Source organism: Lissotriton helveticus, chromosome 6 (genome assembly GCF_964261635.1).
Source record: "Lissotriton helveticus chromosome 6, aLisHel1.1, whole genome shotgun sequence".
In the NCBI taxonomy this organism is placed as follows: domain Eukaryota; kingdom Metazoa; phylum Chordata; class Amphibia; order Caudata; family Salamandridae; genus Lissotriton; species Lissotriton helveticus.
The window spans coordinates 1,895,821,164-1,895,842,615 of NC_136067.1; the positions used below are offsets into that span (position 1 = coordinate 1,895,821,164).

The 21,452-nt window shown below is 46.3% G+C and overlaps 1 protein-coding gene across 3 annotated transcripts in view; it reads right to left on the minus strand.

Moving 5' to 3' along the window:
• Nucleotides 1–21,452, minus strand: part of WDR26 (WD repeat domain 26) — a 716,351-nt gene that overhangs the window by 608,403 nt on the left and 86,496 nt on the right. For all 3 annotated transcript variants that reach the window (XM_078649852.1, XM_078649853.1, XM_078649851.1), the window contains exon 4: nt 6,379–6,515. In XM_078649852.1, the coding sequence (XP_078505978.1) occupies nt 6,379–6,515 (137 nt within the window). The remainder of the gene's footprint in view (nt 1–6,378; nt 6,516–21,452) is intronic.

The window sequence follows — 21,452 nt, forward strand, 5'->3', positions numbered from 1 at the left end:
ACCTCCCGCAACACAGAAGAAAGATTGAGCTCTGGGTCCCTAACATAGAGGAGGGTATCGTCAGCATACGTGGATATGCAGATCTTGTACGTAGGGAAACTGATTCCCTCGAGACTATGGTATTCCCTCAGTGCGCACGCTAGAGGTTCAGCCACGAGTGCATACAGCAGTGGTGATAGAGGGCAGCCCTGCCTGGTGCCTCTGCGTATTGCGAAGGCGTCCGACACTCTGTTGCCTAGGCGAATTCTAGCCGATGGTTCATAATATAACGCACCTATCATCTGCAGGAAGGGTTCTCCCAGGCCCAGCTTCCGCAGCACTCTGATCATGAAGGGCCACTCAACAGAGTCGAACGCCTTTTCCATGTCAAGAAATACAGCTAGCGCCCTACTCTCCGGTTTTACATGTTGCATTGTCCCCAGTACAGTGCGTATATTGTAGGTAAGACTCCTGGTGGGGATGAAGCCAGCCTGCTCGGGAGCAACTAGTTCCGGGATTAAGAGAGCAAGACGTGTCGCCAGGACTTTGGCGTATAGCTTGGCATCGACGTTTATCAACGAGAGCGGGCGGTATGAGCTCCGTTCTGTCGGGGGCTTTCCCGGTTTAAGGAGGGTAATAATGAGTGCCTCTCGCATGGTCGGCGGCATACAGCCGTCCTGACATATGCCGTCGAACAGAGTCGACAGGTAGGGAACCAACAGGTCCCCGAAGGCCTTGTAGAAGCCGACCGTAAGCCCATCGGCTCCCGGAGCACTGCCCGTGCTCATGCTATTCAGGGCATCAACGATCTCCTCCCTCTGAATAGGCATCATCAGAAACTCTCTCTGCGTGTTTGATAGCTGTGGCATTTCGACAAAGTCTAAATAGTCATCTATTGCCCCATCCATGCCGGTGGTTTTAGCCTCATAAAGAGCTGAATAGAACAGTCGAAACTCTTCTAGAATCTTCTCTTCGTCAGTCAGGAGCTCACCCGTACTTGACAGCAACTCGCCAACTGCAAGCTGTCGCCTTTCGCTGCGAACCATGTTGGCCAGAAGGGATCCGGGTCTCCCACCCTCGCCATAAGCGCGAGCAGTAGCATATTTGCCCAAGTGTTTGACCTCCCTATCGGCTTCCTCATTGTATTCCGTTACTAGCTGTTTAATAGTGACTAGTGTTTCCTCGTCAGGGCTAGCCTGCAGCCTCTGCTCCAGCTCTGTCAGGCGTGTTTCCAGGAGTTGGAGCCGCTGCCTGATGGATTTTAGGACGCTGGAGTGTTTGGCCATGGCAACACCGCGCACATATACCTTGAATGTCTCCCACAGCGTTTGGAAGTCATCCACGGAGCCCAAGTTGATGTCGAAGAAGTTTTGGATCTCCTCTGCGAGTTCACCCCGAAAAACTTCGTCTAGTAAAGAATAGGGGGGAAAGCGCCACGTGAAAGGGGGGAGACGGGGCGTCGGCAGTTCGAGAAGCATGAGGAGAGGAGAGTGATCCGAAAGTGTGCGGGGCAGAATCAGACAGTCCCTTACCCTGCAAGCCAGAGGTCGCGACGCTAGCCAGTAATCAATTCTTGTATGTATTTCGTGGTACGAGGAATAGTGCGTGTAGCCCCCTCTGGAATGGTGCCTATGCCGCCAAACATCAAGTAAATCCAGGCGCGTCATTGCAGTCTGCAGCACCTCTGCCGCTGCCGACGGGTTTCTATGTGGTCCCGCAGACCTATCCAACATCGGGTCAAGAACCAGATTGAAATCCCCACCCCAGAGCATCCCTGTGCATTCATACTGCTCGCATTTCTGTACCAATGTCGTGTAGAACTCCGGGGAGTCAAAGTTAGGGCCATACACATTAACTACCATACAATCAAGACCCCTGCCCTTGCATCTGCAGAGGACATATCTGCCCTCGGTGTCAACTTCCAGGGGTGTCAGTGTTAGTTTGGAGCCTGGGTTAACCCAGATAAGAGTCCCCCTCGAGTGAGTTGTGAACCCAGAAGCTACACTGCAATCCACAAGACCCTTATGAAGAAGCATTTTGCTAGTCAAAGGCAAGTGTGTTTCCTGTAACAATGCAAGATCTATATGATGTCTGCGCAGGTAACTGAGGACTTTACGAAGCTTCCTGAAGTCATTTAGGCCCCGTACATTCCAAGTTAAGACTCTTAAGTGTGCAGGTTCCGGCTCGCTCAGTGCCGCGAGCTCGGAAGTGTCAGCCCCACCCGCCATGGCAGAAGATAATAAAGTCACAGAATAGATTTGCAGTAACTGCAGCTATACAATCAAGCCGGAGAAACGGAAGGGGAGCAATATCCGCGTGCATATAGGGAGGTTCCCGCACAGAATGGCAAAGCACATGTTCAATCGAAAACAAAAAGAACCATACAAAGACAAAAACAAACCCCAACAATCCACCCTCCTCCCACAGCTGACCCCCCCCAACTCGGTCACTCAGGTCCCCATCCCACCCGCCCCTCCCCAACCACAAGTCCAGAAACCCCATAGCCTACGGCTCGTGGGCGAAAGGTAGCTAGCCACTACAGGCTTGTCTAGGAAGACCAAACTCTGTTTTCCTGAGTCCCCACCCCCCGCCGCACACCATCAAGCATGGATCACCCCGTCAAATCAATGATAAACAGTCTACATATCCCCAGCAATGCCAGGGACATCTCCCCCCCCCCCCACCCACACCCCCATTGTCGCAACCATCACCCATCCAGCAATAATGAGCAGAGAGAGCAACAGTCACAGTGGGTGCAGTCTAACCACAACAGTGAACCATAATCGTACCCGCCGCCCACACCCTCTTATCCGCAGCAACTCGGCAGTGAACAGTGTCATCGAATCAGGATCACCCCGAGTCAACTCAACCTCAAAAAAGGATCAGATGGTAGAGCACAGTACCATAGTGCGGCCATAGCCGGGTTACTCCTGGTTGTCCCCACGTTGCTGATCGTCTTCTTCCTGAACGTCCACCTGCTCTGCCGGCTTGTCTCGAGCCCATTTCTTCAACGCCTTTTGCAGCTCTGCAGGGTCCGTAAAGATGTGCGAGTGTCCCTGCCTATTCACACGCAGCTTGGCCGGGTACAGCATGGCATAATCCAGGCCCATGTCCCTGAGTCGTTTCTTGTGTGGCGCAAAGTGCTTGCGCGCCTCCTGAACCCGGGCCGTGAAGTCAGGGAAGATGGAAATCGTCGAGCCCTCGTATTGTAGAACTCCCTTGGACCGTGCCAACCGAAGTGCCGTGTCCCTGTCTCTGTAATTCAACAGCTTTGCAATAATTGGCCGCGGAGGAAGACCCGGGTTAGGACGTGGGGCTAGCGACCTATGAGCACGTTCGACCACAAACATGGATGAGAACACTCCTTCTCCGAGCAGGTTAGTTAGCAGGTTTTCCACAAACAGCTCCATTCTCCCAGTCTGAGTGGTCTCCGGCAGGCCAAGGATGCGAAGGTTGCAGCGACGTGTCCGTGCCTCTAAATCCTCCGTCTTGTCTTGAAGGGTCTTGATCAACTCATCCGCCCGGCGTCTCGCGGTATCCAAGTCTGTCTGGGCCTCCTCCACCTCCGTGATGCGCCTTTCCGCCATGTCGTGCCTCTCGGTGTGTTTGTCGAGGCGCTCCGCCATGCGGTCCATCCTGTATGACATGGCGTCCATTTTGGTCCCCAGCGCCGTAATATTCGTCTGAATATTCAGTTCCATGGAGCGGAGCATTGTTTTGATCTCCGAGTGGTCCTCTGGGCGTTCACCCGCAGGCGGAACCTCATCCTGGTGTGCCTGAGGGCTCAGCACCTGGACTCTCCGTTGTGAGAAGGGGAGTTTGCTCTGAGTCCTGTCTCCCTTCCCCATGGTGTGCAGGTTCCTGCTATGCTCCCGCCTTTGCGCGAAGGGGATGGTGGCCGCCAAACCAAAGTCCGCCGTCTGTAAGCCACTGGAGCAGCCCTTCAGGGAGTTTCAGGAGAGAGGCCAAAGCGGCAGGTCAGCAACCACCAGACAGTACAACCGCCGCTAGTAATGCTGCGAGGCCCAGGCCTCGCGGTGAAGGAGCAGCGGGAGAGCGGGGGAGGTGCGCGGGCCCAAGGAGAGGGGCCGAGTTCGGGTTGAGTGAGCTGACCAGGGCACCTTGGATGGGTAGGAGGAGGGGGGGAGAAAGCGAGTTACTACACTCCTCCCCCCGCAAACAAAGTCCGCGAAGTCCGCTGTGTGTGTCCCTGGCGCCCCCGGAACAGGGTAGGTCGCGCCTGCGCTCCGTCCCCACCCGACTTCTCACCGTGGGGGATGGCGAAGGTCGGGTCCGCTGTGTAGGCGATGTTGGCCGCGCTCCCCTCGTCCACGCCTCTGACACCTCCCTGAGCCCGGCAGAGGGCCCCGACAGCCGGCGGCGCTGCTGCTCAGACTCTGCCGCACGTCGCAGCACGCAACGCGGGCACGTAGCAACTTGAGGCCGTGGATCGCAGGCCTTCCAGGGGTCCCAGCGGAGGCAGCCCGCCCGCTCCGCCGGGGTTGGATGGATCCGTTTCACGTCGGGCAATCAGGTCCCCTGATGTTCCGCGACACTGAGGGAGGGAAGGGGGGACGCAGATCGTGGGTAACTGCAGGATATTAAAGGATAGTACGATGGTGTCGACGGAGCTCCGGGACTATGCGGCCATTTTCCGCGGCTGCTAGCTCCGCCCCCCAGCTTCGGCATTCTTAGACGTCCTGATCAGAGGATAAGCACCAGAAGCAATCTTCATGTGGGTCCGTAATCGACATATGCCCGCCACACTCTCTGCAGGGTTTAAACCCAGTCTTCCTGGAAGTAGCCATCATAAATCAACAAGGAAACAAAGTTTTCTTCAAAGAAAATGGAGAGCCCCTAGAAAAACCGTTACGCGTAGACAGCGCAGAAAAAAGGGAACTGACATCAGCACGCCGACGAGGTCCTCTTATGGCTCAGATGATGTCATACGGTCTCGCGAGCGGAGCCTTGGTATTGGGACGTCCTCATCGACGTGGGAAAGCTAGGAAAGAATTTCCGTGGAATGCTGGCGCGGGGGGTATTCATAAGGTGCGGAATCATAAGGTGAGGAATCCACAGGCAGATGTATCCAACAGAATACATGTTACTATTGAGTGTTTTACCATCATTGAAAGAATAAAAATAAACATGTAAAACTAAATTTGGTTAAAAAATACTAAATTAAGGTTGACTAAAATAGTGGCATGAATATGAAAAAAGCTAAGAAATTTCCAAAGCATACGTGCTAACTTCAGTTCATGAAACAGACACCGTACTTAATCATTATTTAGACTTGGGGTTTAGGTGGAAAGTTTAGGACTGGAATAGTAAGACACCTCCTTCGGACACGTGAACCTGGAGAGGGCCATTGTAGTCTTTTCATCCTACGAGAGAACCATACATCACTGCAGTCTTGGTAAGAGTGTTATGCACGGAGCAAACCGGGTTCTCCCATATGCAAAAAAACAATGGTGCAGATTCCCAGGCAATTAGAATTTGACAATATGCATCGTTATGGTCTATGGTACACATCCAATCTTCGTATTTGAGCTTTATGCTGCTGCCTCCTCAGCTACATCGCCCATTTGAAGAAGCTCTTTCTTCATCTGCCCCTCCACCCCAAGCTGAAGCATTTATACCTAAATTGTACAAGATCATGAATCACTGTGATCTGATGTTCAAGTTCAAGGGGGACAGGTACCATAGTAACAGCTACATCTGACTCCTCACTCATCTACACCAGAACCATACATCGGCGTGGTTTGCTAGCTAGAGTCAGGAAATTGATGGTAATTTAACCAAGCTCATGGCAGCTTTGGAATACTGATGGGCTCCTCACTCATAATTCATACAGGATTCACAGATTTACTCAGAATGTGCCAGATAGCTTAGATTTAAACCTTTGTAAAATGGCTAACAGGGACCAGACTTCTCACTAACAGCAACTCACAAATGAAAAGTAAAGGTTAACACAATGGCTTGACAAGTACATAAAAAGACTGGAGAAGACAACAACACTATAAAAGCATGATGAGACAGGCAAAGAATACAGAGTAACTTTACCTGATGATGCAGTAAAACAGTTTGAATCTCCACAACAAATTCTTCAAAAATGTTTGAAAATGACAAGTGTAATGATGCCAGTCAAAGAAATGAAAGATCAGACAATGAAGATAATACAAAGGGATACCCAGTCAAGGGTTCTATGTATTTAAAAATAAAAAAAATACACACCTTTTCCCTCTGCGCTCTAGCACACGTGAAAAGTCACAAATATAGTAGTACAGCAGATTTCTTACTTCAAACTACAAAAGCAGAAGGTTGTTCGAATAAGAAAAATATCCAATACAGCAAAACATTTAGAGCTCCAAGTTTGAGAAAGCAGAAGTAGATTCTTACCCACTGAGGATATGAATACGTTCTGTATTGTATTTCAGTGGCGTCAATTCTCCGCGTAGAACTTGAAGAGCCTCCAAAACCTTGCCATCCTCCAGATATTCTAGATACTTCTGCTGCAGCAGTAGAAATTTCATCCTCTGCCATGATAGAAAGCAGCAATCAGGGTAAAAGGACGACTGAAGTTTCAGAACATGACCCAGCCTAAACATTTACATGCAAGTCTCAAATTTAAACCTCTAGCACACTTAAATGTTGAAAAAAAAGGTAAAGCACTGAACTACAGTCAATAGCAAACAATTTATAAACAATCCAATATTTTAAGAGATGACTGAAATCAAAGTGCACGGAATATTAACACGCAACATAACTTTAAAAAACAGTGGTATGTTAGGAGACCTTATTAAACAGCAGCTGAGATAACGTAAATCTATTAACTTCTACTTTTTAGCGGAATCTCAATAGGTCCCTCCTACAGCCAGCTTTAACTGGTGTCAAAAGGCCTATTTTGTACAATACCAATACTTGTGCGCTTTGGGTCAGCCCATTGAATAATAATGGTTTTGTTAATCTCATTTGCTTAATTCTTATTCTAGGACTTTGCTTGTTTTTGTCCCTCCCATGGAATATAGTTTAATTTACAATTATTTCACCAGACTTTAGCAAGCGACTTTTTGTAGGTCGAGCCTATGGTCCGCCATCCAAGAACTTGCATCTGGCTTAAAGCTCACACATTGCTTACTACTGGTTTGCTTTACGGTCAGTCATTTTTTTGCTTCTTATTCGAGGGCCTGCTAGTACATATTGCGTTTATCCTTTCCCTGGAGCATATCCTCTTAGTGTCCTTCTAGGGAACACCATTTTTTCTCATTTTGCTTAAGCACTCACGAGAGGGCATGAGTTTTGTAGTAGTCTCCCTTGTGTGCGACTCTCCCCCGAGCTCCAAGTTGCTCTCCAACCAGCATGCCAACCAGCATGCTTCTCTCCTCCGCACTCCTACCCTACTTAATAATTTTCTTCCCCACACACTCCACCAATGTCCACTCCACAAATGTCCCCTACACCCTTGTCCCATTTATATTTATTCTGGAGGGCTAGGCAGCAAATTGCTGTCAGCACTTGCGCTTTCAAAATAACTGTAATTTACTTATCTTGCATACGTACATTCTTAAACATTTTTATAAAACGAAGTGGCCCCAGCTGCATACTTTTACGTAGGGACAGCCTTTTTGCTATTATAGCTCTTTATTTGCATTAATGAAAATGAGGCCTAACAGGTTGAAACCGCAGTGTCTGCATCCGCTCACATGACCGTTGCATGTCTGGAAGTGATCATTTTAATAGAAAAGGCACTTCCAGCATTGGGTGGTTATTTTTTTAGGCTTCTGGGGAGTAGGACATCCTTCTGGAGAACAGTCTGGGGGCAACCCTGGTTATTATGTTGGCTTTGTAGCATCAGCCATGGTATGCTCCTCCTTTTTGCTTGGGGATGGATCTGGGATACTAGTGCATGGTCTCTCCCGTGAGCTTCCAGAGTGGCAACAGCCACCACTGTACATTTTATTATTTGTTTTGTCTGCACCTCTTATATTCATATGGCTAAATGGTGCAGCTAGAAGGCCAAGCAGAAGACTTAAGTTGAACCTCCTCTTACCTAGCTTGTGACATGCGTAACTGCTACCAGCTAAGAAATGAGACAGACCCAAGTGGGCATTTGAAGGCCCTATTGGGGAATAAAACTACCTTCTGGTTTCAGTTATACTGGACTGAAGGAAATCAGACCATTAATTCTGAAAAAACGATAAAGGAGTAGCGCAGAGATAAAATGGAGTTCCGTCAGCGGCCTTGAGCCATTGGCTTCATGCGGGTTTTCTTGGTGTGCATTGCTCAAAGGGGCTGTCCTTCAGTCAAGTTGTTACAGGAGTGTTTACTTTGATCAGTTTTGGTGAAGAGGCATCCTGCAGCTCTTTTGTTACACTGCAGATGAAACATGAAGCAAAGCTTGTAACTGACACCCAATGTCATTGTATTGGTTTACTGTGTCACGTATTTACTGATAGCCAAGGAATCTTTTTTTGTTTAGGAAGTGCTGCTGTTTAGATGCCATAACATGCCAAAAGGAGGCGGCACTACTTGCCACCTACCAGTTCATTTGTTTTATTTTGCGGTCCTATGTTGCATTTATCGTTTTTTTTTTTGTTCACAAAGAAAAGGCTTGCACACGTCCGCTTTCTGAACGCTACTTAAACTATTTTCTTAAAAATACTGGCAATTTGCATATTATGAAACATTTCTTTGCATGCCTTTTAAGTTAATCACTTTCAAAGCAAACTATTTTCCTACCCCTTTTCATTCCACTCGTCCTTCAGGGTACGTATAGTGTAAATTGGTTAATGCAGTCTGTTTAGCAAAGTGGTCTTACTCAACTTCCATACTGTTTTAAACATTTTTCTTAATTATGCAGTCTTTTTTCTAAGATAATTGGTGGCAAAGTCACACGAGCTATGCCTAGCAGATTTGCCAATGCTTGTTTTGGAGGGAGGCAGAAGTAAAACACCCTTTTTTAGGTCTCGCCTGTCAATGCGAATGCGCATTGAGCGGAGCGAGACTATAGGGGCTTAAACAGAGTTTAACTAGACTGGCGATTTGATGATGTGCCCGTGCGCTTTTAGGTCAATGCGCAAGCGCATTGAGCTAAAATGCGCGTGCACATTATCAAATCGCCAGCCATCTTTTCCCCAGCTTGGCGCCTCCGCTCCTGCTCTCTCCTGGCTGCTCCTCCCCTAATTATTCACGGCCGGCCGGCTGTACTTTCACGGCCGGCAGGCCGTGTCTCGTTTTATTTTATTTTTTGCTAGTTTTTTTTCTTCTTTTGTGTTTTTTTGTTGTTGTTGTTGTTGTTGTTGTTATCAGATTGGCGTCCGTGCCTTCTTTAGGGAGTGCACAGTCTGTGTGCTAACCATCACTGCGACTTGCCTTGTTGTACTCTGATGGATTAACGGCCCCACATTGCTATGGCATTCACTGCGACTTGCCTTGTTGTACTCTGATGGATTAACTGCCCCACATTGCTATGGCATGTGCGCACTTTCTTTCACGCGAGATCAGATTACCGGGATATTACAGGCTGAATCTCACTACAGAGAAACGGCAGATCTATATTCACCCGGGTGAAAACGCCATTTGCAGTTACAGTTAATTTCGCTTTGATCCGAGCGCTGCTGCAGGGGGTGTTGGGCATGTACCGTTCTGCTGTGGAGAAACTTCCGGTTAAGTCCAGTGGCCTCTTGGAGCAGACTGTTGATGCCTAATGGCTCTACAGGCTGTGCCTAATTTTAAGAATATTCTCTGTCGGCGCCCACTTTTTCTCAGAAGCATACTAGTGCGATGCCAAATGTCGTGCGTTGCCAAATATTAAGGTCATATTTCACCTCTGCCTCTTTCTGCCACTGACATACCATCCCCGCCCCTTTATGTCATGTACTTGTTTTCATCCCTTTTGTTTGTTGATTTAGTTTTATATTGCCCAATCTGGACCCAATGTTATAGGAGCGCTTTACACAAGCACCGTTTACATTATACAAGGACACATTGATTTTGTTTTGTTGTTTTCAGGCACAGGCCACAAGGACATTAAGTGATTTGCCCACAATCACAGGATGTTCAGTGGACGCCAAGACTAGAATCTGGTGCCCCAGTTCCAAAGTCGGCAGTAGAGCTACATCCAGTCTACCATTTGCTCCTGCCTCCGAGAGCTTCAAAGGGATCTGCTTCCCCGCCCACTGCTTCACACTTCATGGCCACCAGGCCGTGACTCAGGAATGCGCCCCCCACCCCCGCAATGCTGAGAGCTTGTGTAATCCTGCCGCCACTTGTCAGTTTGACAAACAGTTGGATTAACGGCCCCACATTGCTATGGCATTTATCGAACAAAGGGACGACATGCCTGTATGTCTGTGAGGAATATATTTAAAGATACATTTCTGATGAAGTGGCTGGTTCAGCACAGAACGCAAGAACAGTAAATTGCAGCATGGCACGTTTAGCACATTGCTTCTCGGACTTTGTTTATCTGTGCGCTTGAGCATTCCTAAGGGCTACAGTGTCTCTGTTTACCACCATAGGAGCGGCTTTTTAGCATGCTGGTTTCTCTCTGTTTACCACCATAGGAGCGGCTCTGTTTGTTTTCGCACCTCCCCTCTCTCTCACGGCCGCCAGGCCGTGTCTCCCTTTATTTCGAATTACCTGATAACGTTAATTTTCTTTCTTTTTAGCATCATATGGCAGTCTGAAAATAGAATTCTTAATCAGTGTTGCATTCCAAATACTATAGGTGTCACATTCGCGAAAGTTATAACTATTGGCATTGTAAATGACAAAGCTATCAATTTAGCGGTTTTAAAAACTAACAAATAAATAAAATATTTGTCATTTACAAGACCAATAGCTCCAACTTTTCTAATGCGAGATCTATTGCATTTCCAATGCTGGTTATACGCTAGGTAGGTAACGCAACGGAACGTGTGGAACGGCAGCATATAGGTCTGCATGTGATGCACTACCAACTATATAACTTCTAAGAATTCTAAGGTTAAGAGTAATGCATGGGAGCAAGAGCGGATTTGGGAGACTGACGAATTGAGGTTTTAGATCATAACCAGCCCATTTTAACCTAGATAGACTAGTGAGCTCATTGTATGTGTCCATTTAACCGATTCAGGTTTATTTATTTTTTTATCTATTACAGTCAAGTTTACCAGCCCACCAAATATGAAATGTAAATGTATGCACCAATTATAACTTTTGTCAGCCAATTTCCACCACGCCAAGAGAAACTGCTTTCAAAATGTACCTGGGGCATGCCAAATTTCGAAATTTAGAACAAATTGGTCAAAGGATTTAAACATGCCGCACTACAGCATTTTCACGATTCAAGTGCCTTTTCTTTCTTTGGTGAATTTCAGTCCTGGTGGGAACTAAAAGTTATCTAGTGTGCATGTATTAGCGCTATGTGCATGTATACTTAAATGTCCAATAACAACTGATTAATGAACCTAGAGCATGGTTAGGGATGAGAGTTCGCATGAGTCATTTCTATGTATGCACCTTGAAAAATACTAAATGACTGCAAACATCAGTTATCTAACATACACACACACACACACACACACATACACACACACACACATACACACACACACACACACACACACCCCCCCCCCCCAAAAATTGTACATTAATGAAGACCGGTGGCGATCTGGACACAGTGGTGGGCCGTGTGTTGAGTATTGGCATAAGGAGTTGTGCAAGAGCATCATCGGTTATGAGGAACAGTCCTGGGGTCAAGATCCTGTCCTCCTTTACACTGGACTGTGGTCTGACAGATGTGTGGTAAGCGCACCATCCAGTGGAGCGAGTTCTACTTTTTATTCAGGTGCTCACCGATCCTTCTCTCGACTACCTTATTTTTTTATGCAGAGCTGGGTACAGGGTGGTCGAGGCGGAGATATTGGCTTGTGGGCTCTCTGACCAATCGCATGTCTGGCTGAAGGTAGAGTGGAGCTCGAGGGGATTGAAAACGGGATGGCATCTGGATCGCTTGCTTCTTCAAACAAGCATTTGCAATGCAATAGGTCTCGCAGCATTAAAGTTTGAGTTACTGGCATGGTAAATGACAATGCTTTGCATAAAAAAAAAATTATTTGCAATTGGTATATAAACATTGTTTGTGAATGGTTAGCTGTTGCTTATGCTAAGCTAAGTTGGCAGTAATATAGAGTGCTAGTCTTGCTTATTACACCTGATGTCAAATGCGGTGCACACATCACAACACTGGTTTCTTATTACTGGGATGCCCACAGCTTTGCACACCATAACACTGATTTGTAATTACAGGTTATGTCCATGTATGTGCACACTAGAACACAGTGTTTTTATTACGGGTAATGTCCACAGCTGTGCACACCGCAGCGCTGGTTTCTTATTACATGGGATGTTCACGGTTGTGCACACCAGGACACTGGTTTCTTATTACAGCTGATGTGCACGGCTGTGCACACCATAACACCGATGTACTCGTATGTGCACACCACAGCGCTGGTTTCTTATTACGGCTAATGTCCACGGTTGTGCACACCACCGCTCTGTTTTCTTATTACACCACAAAACTGGTGCACGGCAGAGTGCGGAACAGAGACACCTGCGGGGAGGGGCGGGAGCTGGAACCGCGGCATAGCCATCCCTCCCCCGCCGTGCTAACAGTGATCCTGCTCTGCTCGCTCCATCCGTGAGCGCCAGAGCCGGTGCAGCCGCATCACCCCCTCCTCTCACAGCCTCCCCCAGCCCCCTCGGCGGACCTGCTCCTCACTGGCTGCAGCATCCCCTGCCATGGAGTCTTCACCGGAGAGGGGCAGTCAGAGCCTTGCCTTGTCAGCGGGAGCATCCTCCGAGGGACCCGGGTTCTCGAGTGGGCCTGTCTCCACACACGTCAGCAGGCACATACATCAGCGTAGATCAGGGCCCGACCTGTCCATCCGACACTAAAAGCCCCTGCGTGCACAAGTCAGCCAGGTACGAATAAAAGTGCCATTGCACAAGTGTGTGTGAGGGGGGGGGGGGTGCAGGGCTTGACATATTGTCCTGATAATAAGGGGTCACGGGTGAATAATGTCACAGTAGCTGCTAAACCCGTCATCAAACAGAGCAACATTATAGAGTTCCCAATGCTGGAAACTGGTAGCGATGGGGGCTGGAAAGGTAGGGGGTCACAGCGAGGGGTGGTCCTATGGGGACTGAGTGAGAGGGCACTTCTTCAGTGTCTCTAAAGTTGTCTGGGGCGGAAGGTGGGGGTGAGAATGGAGGGTACCAGCCGTCACCCTCCGCCGAACACTTTACCCCGAGGAACGGAGGCTGTCACACTGGCCAGACACAGGCCACAGGACAATGTAGCGCCAAGAAATCAGTGTCCAGTGGAGCCACGCTCTGCAAGGGCTTAGAAGACAGCGGCGCGCCCCAGGCTGCCAACCTGCCGAGCAGAGAGAGGGTGTCTCGATGCCCTGCCCCACACCCTCCCTGCACACTGAGCTGTCAACTGTGCCTTGAATCCAGAAGGCGCTCCTAGGAGTCTCTGCAGTGCCAGCTCACACGGATCACCAGCAGAGGTGAAAACATTTTCACTCTTGTGTATGAGATGTGGCAAGAGCACTGAGGCGCCACACTTGATGAAAACGGCAAATAAAACCATTGAAAATAAGTAAATAAACAAAGCGCAGCCGCTAAAGTTAGCGGACCGCGAGGGCTCACCGACTTATAAAGACCGCAACAAGACAAGTGGCACAAAGCGCTAGTGCGGTCCGGGTGTACGGAGACTCACGCTGCTTTTGGGCCGGTTGTCTCGGGGGGCGGGGAAAGGCAGTAGATTCCGACGCACGCCCATCTGCAGACTCCCCCTGCATTCCAGAGAGGCGCGCATCGCGATCCGGCCTGCCATGCATGCTGTGGAGACAAGACCTGGCCGCGCGCACAACATTATCCTATGGGGAAACGCTGCGCGCAGCCAGGTCTTGTGTCACTTCGGCGTTCTCAGACTGCTGAGACACCGACTATAGTTCTCTGGGAGGAACGCACTATCAGCGCGTTACTAGCCGAGACCTAAAAAGAGTTTACGAGATGTGTCAAGGTACCCGTCAACAATATGTTACTGATAGAGGTTTCGTAATATCCACCATTTCACTTAAGGAGGATCAAAAAACTACTCTTCGGGGTATATGATTAGCTATGCTAAGGGACAGAAGTTTGGGGAGAGGAACGGATAAAAGACTTGGAGGGCAGGGCGATGGAGCTAGAACAACAATTTTTGACCACCCGCCAGGCCTCAGGCCTGCACGACTCCCTGTACACTCAAACCTTGCTCCGGCAGGAGCTTACTCAGGAAGCAAGAGAAGCCTGGCTCGCCACACGTAGTAAGGTATACCAATGTGTGTGGGGGGGGGGGGGGGCGGGGGGGAAACAAGGCAAGTAAGACATTGGACTGGCTGGGTAGACCTAGGAAGAGGGGTGCCCTGGTGGCTTACCAGGGGGCAGAGGATAGTACGAGGGTCTAGGGCAGTGGGCCCATTGCCAACGCCTTTGCGGCATATTATCATTCTGGTTACAGCGCAGACCCTCTGTGCCCTCAAGCCGACTTGCACCGATTTTTAGTCTGATATTCCGCTGCCCAGTCTATCATTCAGCATTGGGTGCGGACTAGCTGAAGGCTGCGCTGGCTCAGCTGAATGCAGGAAAGGCACCCGGGCATAACGGTTTTCCGCCGGAGTTCTGGCACCTGGTGTGGCTCCAGACAGCCTCTTTGTTAATAGATTTGTTTAGGGAGGGCTTAGTGGGGGGGGGGGGTATTACCCTCGATCAATGAAAACAGTGGTGCTACTGAAACCGCACATGAAGGGTACTAAGTGTGGAAATTTCAGTCTGATTTCGCTTTTGAATACAGTGGACAAGGTGTTGGCTACTCAAATGGAGGGAGTCATCTCTAGTTTGGTTCATCTGGGCCAGCTCAGGTCTTAGTGAGTTACCCGGCACAACCTTCGCAGGGTGCATAATGCAACTGCCTCGAGGGAGTTACAATCTGAACATAGGGGCCTTCTGTCCATCGATTTCCACAAAGCTTTTGACGCGGCAGATTGTGGAACATCAATTGCACTCCTGCCCAGAATAGGCTTTGGCCCCAAATTGGTGAGTTATGTATGGCTTCTCTATACGGGTCTGGTGGCGAGAGTGGGAGGGGATGTGTCAGCTTGGGTCCCAGTGGAGAGGGGGAACCAGTCAGGGCTTCCCTCTCTCACCTCTGCTCTTTGTGTTAGTGATAGAACCTCTGGCGGCCTAGGTGAGGGTGGATGATGCCTTGGAACGCTTTCAGTGGCCAGACAGGGTATGCAACAAGATATCATTGTATGCGGATGATGTGCTTTTGTCTCATCCGGACGTGTCTGGCCCTAGGTGCTTGAGATCTGTCCGTATTCAGCTCACACTCTGGCTTGGTATTGGTATTGAATGCCGGGCAGTGTCCTGTGACCTTATCGTGGACGACCGAGATAAAAGTCCTCCAACATGGATTTAAATATATGGGGGTGTACGCGATAGCTGATGCGACCCGGTCTTATGAAAATCTGGCACCACAACTGGCACACCTTAGTACCGTTCACCTTGCTTTTCACAAGCACAAACGTGCCCAAGTTTGTCCATTCAGTGTAATAGAGTGCAGTCATTGCTTTTCTCTGCCTTGTTTAAACACAAAAATGCCAGTACTGTGCACGAGTTTACAACTATTTAGATAAGACACTCCTAGTCGTTGCCTAAAAAAAGACCACTTTTTCAGTCAAGATTCTTCATGAAAAATTCAAAAATTATTTATTTATATTTTTCTTATAGCTTGTGGTTTAGTTTGTTTTTTTTGGATTTCAAACAAGAAATTTATACATGTGAATATCTGTACATCTATTTACAAAAACACACTATCAACATGATTAATGATATACGAAAAAAGGGTTCTTTGGGGGGCAAGAGGGCAAAAAATGTGTGAAAGTGATTTATCACAATAACAACGACACAAATAGACATAGACACGTGTACACAGGACAGTGAACATATATCAGAACATTTCAAATACGTGGTGGTAATTGATGTCAAGTTGTTCTCAAAAAATTCACCAAAGTTGGATTGCTGACTTTTATGGTGGAACTAGAGCCAAACCACCGAGGTGGTAGTTGTGTGTGGTGCCAAGTTTTGGCTTTAAATAGATTCATTGATAATTTAGAGTGATTAGTAACGATTGTGAAATAGATTTTTGGTCTTTACTACTGTGTTGATCCATGGAGCTCACTGATTGTACTATACCACTCCTATGATTGTAAATAGGTTTGGCTCTAGTTCCACCATAAAAGTCAGCAATCCAACTTTGGTGAATTTTTTGAGAACAACTTGACATCAATTACCACCACGTATTTGAAATGTTCTGATATATGTTCACTGTCCTGTGTACACGTGTCTATGTCTATTTGTGTCGTTGTTATTGTGATAAATCACTTTCACACATTTTTTGCCCTCTTGCCCCCCAAAGAACCCTTTTTTCGTATATCATTAATCATGTTGATAGTGTGTTTTTGTAAATAGATGTACAGATATTCACATGTATAAATTTCTTGTTTGAAATCCAAAAAAAACAAACTAAACCACAAGCTATAAGAAAAATATAAATAAAGAATTTTTGAATTTTTCATGAAGAATCTTGACTGAAAAAGTGGTCTTTTTTTAGGCAACGACTAGGAGTGTCTTATCTAAATAGTTGTAAACTCGTGCACAGTACTGGCATTTTTCTTGTTTATTACGTAGTGGCGCAGCCTTACTGTGCTTATCGCCAAACCCGTCCAGTTTCTTTGTTTAAACACAGACCGCTCTTTGCATTTGTTGCTACAACCATTAATGTCTCAGTCTCCTTTTTGCAATTAGCGTGCATTTTTCCAAAACTGCCTTTAAATATTACCTGTTGAGACGTTGTTTGGTATACATACTGGACTGTTCCCATGAGGACCGGGGTCAAGACTGATTTGCATAAAGCTGTATCTGAACTGGGGTTGCGAAGAGAGCTAAAGAACGATGACTGATTCAACCCAGATCTGTGACTGGGGTGGGTGTCTGAAAAGTTTCCGCGCTCTATCCATCATCTCCTTGTATTTGATATATACTAATCACCCATGTTTCAACTGGGTTTACGGATATCCTCCAGTCATCTAGTTTCGGTACTAAATACTCATAATAAGTGCACAGTCACATCCTTACAACCATGCGTCCATTCATCCACTTACTCACCAACTCATTGCATTCACTCACAATAAAAAAAAAAATATACAACTCAACAAGCATATACAAGATAAATGTAAAGAATAAAGAGAAAACAAAATGCCTCTGCATAAACGTGGTAGGCATGTACTTACACACACACCCATACACTTTAAAGTTCAAACATGGCGACATTAAAAAGAACCAGAATTAATTCAAGCAATCCACCCATCACCGTTTGTTTTCCTCACTGTAATGCTCTAAAGATGACTGATATGGCTAGATGTGGGTCCCGTGCTCACTCCATGACAGCCCTCGAGTTGCACCATACAGGAGATGACCAGCCAGGTGAAACAGGTCTGGGGTTCCTTGTGTCTGTCAGAGGGGACCTGGCCTGGCAGTTCAGCTTGAACTGTTGCTACTGAAGCAGGGACAAGCCTGATGTGCAAATGACCGGTTCCTGTTGGAGGTGGAATAACGGGCAAAACAATGATTGACTGATGGACAGAGTAATTACCAGTGATTAAGTCAAGAAATCCACCCACTACTTTATTGTTTTCCGCATTTAGACACAAATGTGTCTGCTATATAGAAATGGAAAATCAATTATATACTTTGCACCAACCATTCCAGGGGTACCAGTAAACCTTGCACTGTGTGGCCATTTGGAATAGCATTCCATTACAGAGACCGCTGGAAAAATTCCAGCCACTACACTAAAAAAAGCTAAAAATAACCACTGCTACGTTTTTATTAAAAAAAAATTAAATAAATTTTTTTTTAAAAAGCAGCATACATCAAAAGAAAGCTGTAAATGGCAGTCACTATCAAATTAGATTAAAAGACTTGCTCACATCGTTTTACACTGAAATATTTAGAACGTTATTTCTTAGTCTGCAGTGTTTCTCTAATACCAAAATAGCATGATTAGAAGAGAAAAATACCAGTTTGAGTATAGCACAAACCTATCATAATAAAACGCCTAAAAAATCCAAGTGTTGATAAAAATTCAATTGGCCAATTATGGTCAAAGTGGCCAGAACTACTAAAGTGCAAAGAAGCTTTCATTTTTGGTATTTTAGGAAGCACTATTATCTAATTCCACTGGTTTTGAATCCTTACATCTAAGCAAAACATTCTTAAATGCATGTTTTATCACTGTGTATACATTTTATGTTAAAGGGGCAGCCAGAGTGCACCCATGTAGCTTAGGCTAGAAATATACCCTTGGTCTCTCACAAACCTACCGCCTAGATTTGGGGTTGGTGGTGCTAGTCGTACAAACAGGCGTCCTCTACCTACTAGGGGGCTTTAGATGCGCTGAGTCAGCTACTCCACATTGATTAGGGAACCCAAACTTCTGGATGATTATGGGGGGCAAGGACTAACAAACTCTACAAGCTCAGACTTCTTTTAGCATCTTGGGCAAGAGAGCCAATGACTGATGTGGACTGAACCATAACCTCATGCAGTACGCTCTCATGGATGGAAGCACTGTGTAAATGACACTCCGACAGACTAACAACAGAAGAGAGCAGATGCAAAGGCCCTCTGTGTGTGTGTGAAATATATATATTACCTACTGGCGGTCGCCAGTAGGTAGTTATAGTTAGGATCGTTTTCCATAGGAAATCCACAACATTCTATTGGGAATAACTTTGGCGCCGAATGAGGGATCTGCCTGTAATTTTCCTTAACTTTGCCTCGCTGCGCTCAGCTTCTTCCCTGAAAGTTTCGGGGGGATCCGTCAAGCGGGGGCCGGGATAAAAGGGGGGGTCCCAAAACGTGTTTTCCCCATGTTAATTTCCATAGGGCGGTTGGACTCACTTTTAGCCCGAACGGCTGAATGGATTTCCACCAAACTTGGCAAAATTGTAGGGACTGGTACCCCGATGTGCCTTTGCTATGTCTCAAGATATATGCTCCAGTGGTTTTTACGAAAATTAACTTTGAAAAAATATATATTGGGCTACATTGGGCTATATATATGTTAGAGCCCAAATGTAGCCCAATGTAGCCCAAAGATGGCCACCAGAGGCAAAAAAAAAACAAATGTAGCCCAAATATCAGCCAGATGTAGCCCACCTATAGCCCAATGACAGAATGTCCCAGAGTGTTCTAAAGAACAACTAGAGCGCTAACAGTGTTACTTATGATAAAAGTATGGCACACCTGAAGTCATCTTGATTGGAATAAAGTGTTAACACTTAAAACATTTAATTTGCAAAGGAACAAAATGAGGGGGTTCATTTTGCCATAGAAATTATGATTAGTGCTGAAGAAAGAAAAATTAGGGCACATTTTGAGTGACTTCACAAATCCTCTTATATTTCATTAAAAAAATTCTGATATGCAGTCTCCCAAGATGGCCACCAGAGACAAAAGAGCCCAAATGTAGCCCAAATATCAGCCAGATGTAGCCCAACTATAGCCCAATGACAGAATGTCCCAGAGTGTTCTAAAGAACAACTAGAACGCTAACAGTCTTACTTATGACAAAAGTATGGCACACCTGAAGTCATATTGTTTGGAATAAAGTGGTAACACTTAATACATTTAATTTAAAAAGGAACAAAATGAGGGGGTTCATTTTGCCATAGAAAGTATGATTAGCGAATATATGACGAAATCCCGCATACCATCAGTCCGCAAAAAAAATCTCGCATGTACTATTAGGCCGCAAATTAAAATAACAAAAACTTTTAGAACGAATATGCCTTTAGCATACACTAAACAACTAAACTACCCTAAACCCTAAAACACTACCCCCAGCATGACCCTACACTACACAAACAGTACAACACTACCCTAAACCCTAAAACACTACCCCCAGCATGACCCTACACTACACAAACACTACAACACTACCCTAAAACACTACCCCCAGCATGACCCTACACTACGCAAACACTACAACACAACCCTAAACCCTAAAACACTACACCTCAGCATGACCCTACACTACGCAAACACTACAACACTACCCTAAACCCTAAAACACTACCCCCAGCATGACCCTACACTACGCAAACACTACAACACTACCCTAAACCCTAAAACACTACCCCCAGCATGACCCTACACTAGGCAAACACTACAACACTACCCTAAACCCTAAAACACTACCCCCAGCATGACCCTACACTACGCAAACACTACAACACTACCCTAAACCCTAAAACACTACCCCCAGCATGACCCTACACTACGCAAACACTACAACACTACCCTAAACCCTAAAACACTACCCCCAGCATGACCCTACACTACGCAAACACTACAACATTACCCTAAGCCCTAAAACACTACCACCAGCATGACCCTACACTACGCAAACACTACCCAAAACCCTAAAACACTACACCCCAGCATGACCGTACACTACGCAAACACTACAACACTACCCTAAAACACTACCCCCAGCTTGACCCTACACTACAACACAACCCTAAACCCTAAAACACTACACCCCAGCATGACCCTACACTACGCAAACACTACAACACTGCCCTAAACCCTAAAACACTACCCCCCGCATGACCCTACACTAAACAACCACCACAACTCTACACTACACTAACACAACACTACACTACACAACACTACACTACACAATCACTAACCCACGAAAAAATTAACACAAACCCACTTACCTCTCTCGTCATCGTGGTTTTCACAACGCAAATGCATTTACCATACATGCCTTTAAAACGTAATTCTTTGTAAAGGCATGCGCGATAAATGCACATGCGTTTTGAAAAAATGCGGGATAATGGTATGCGAGGTCAATGACCTTGCGGGATAATGGTATGCGGACTGAAAGTCTGCGGGATAAAAAATGCGGGAAAATGGCTGCAAACCATGATTAACAGCAGACTTCCCTGGTGAGCACTAGCTTTACTACAGTGATCTAATGAGCAACTAGAGTGCTAACATTCAGAATTTATGGCAAATGTGTGACACATCTGAATGCCTTCTTGATAGAACCAAAGTAAACAAGCATTGAAAATGCAATAGATCTCGCCCTCATTTAAGTTAAAGCCATTCTGTTTGTAATGAGGTGGCTTTTTAGCTTTGCTTTTATTAGTGTTTTTAAACCTTTCATGTAAATAACATGCATATGTATGCATATATGTATATGTATGCATGCATGCATTTATATAGATATGCAGATTATATATGTTTATATATGTATATTACCTACTGGCGATAGCCAGTGGGTATATATAGTTAGGATTTTTTCT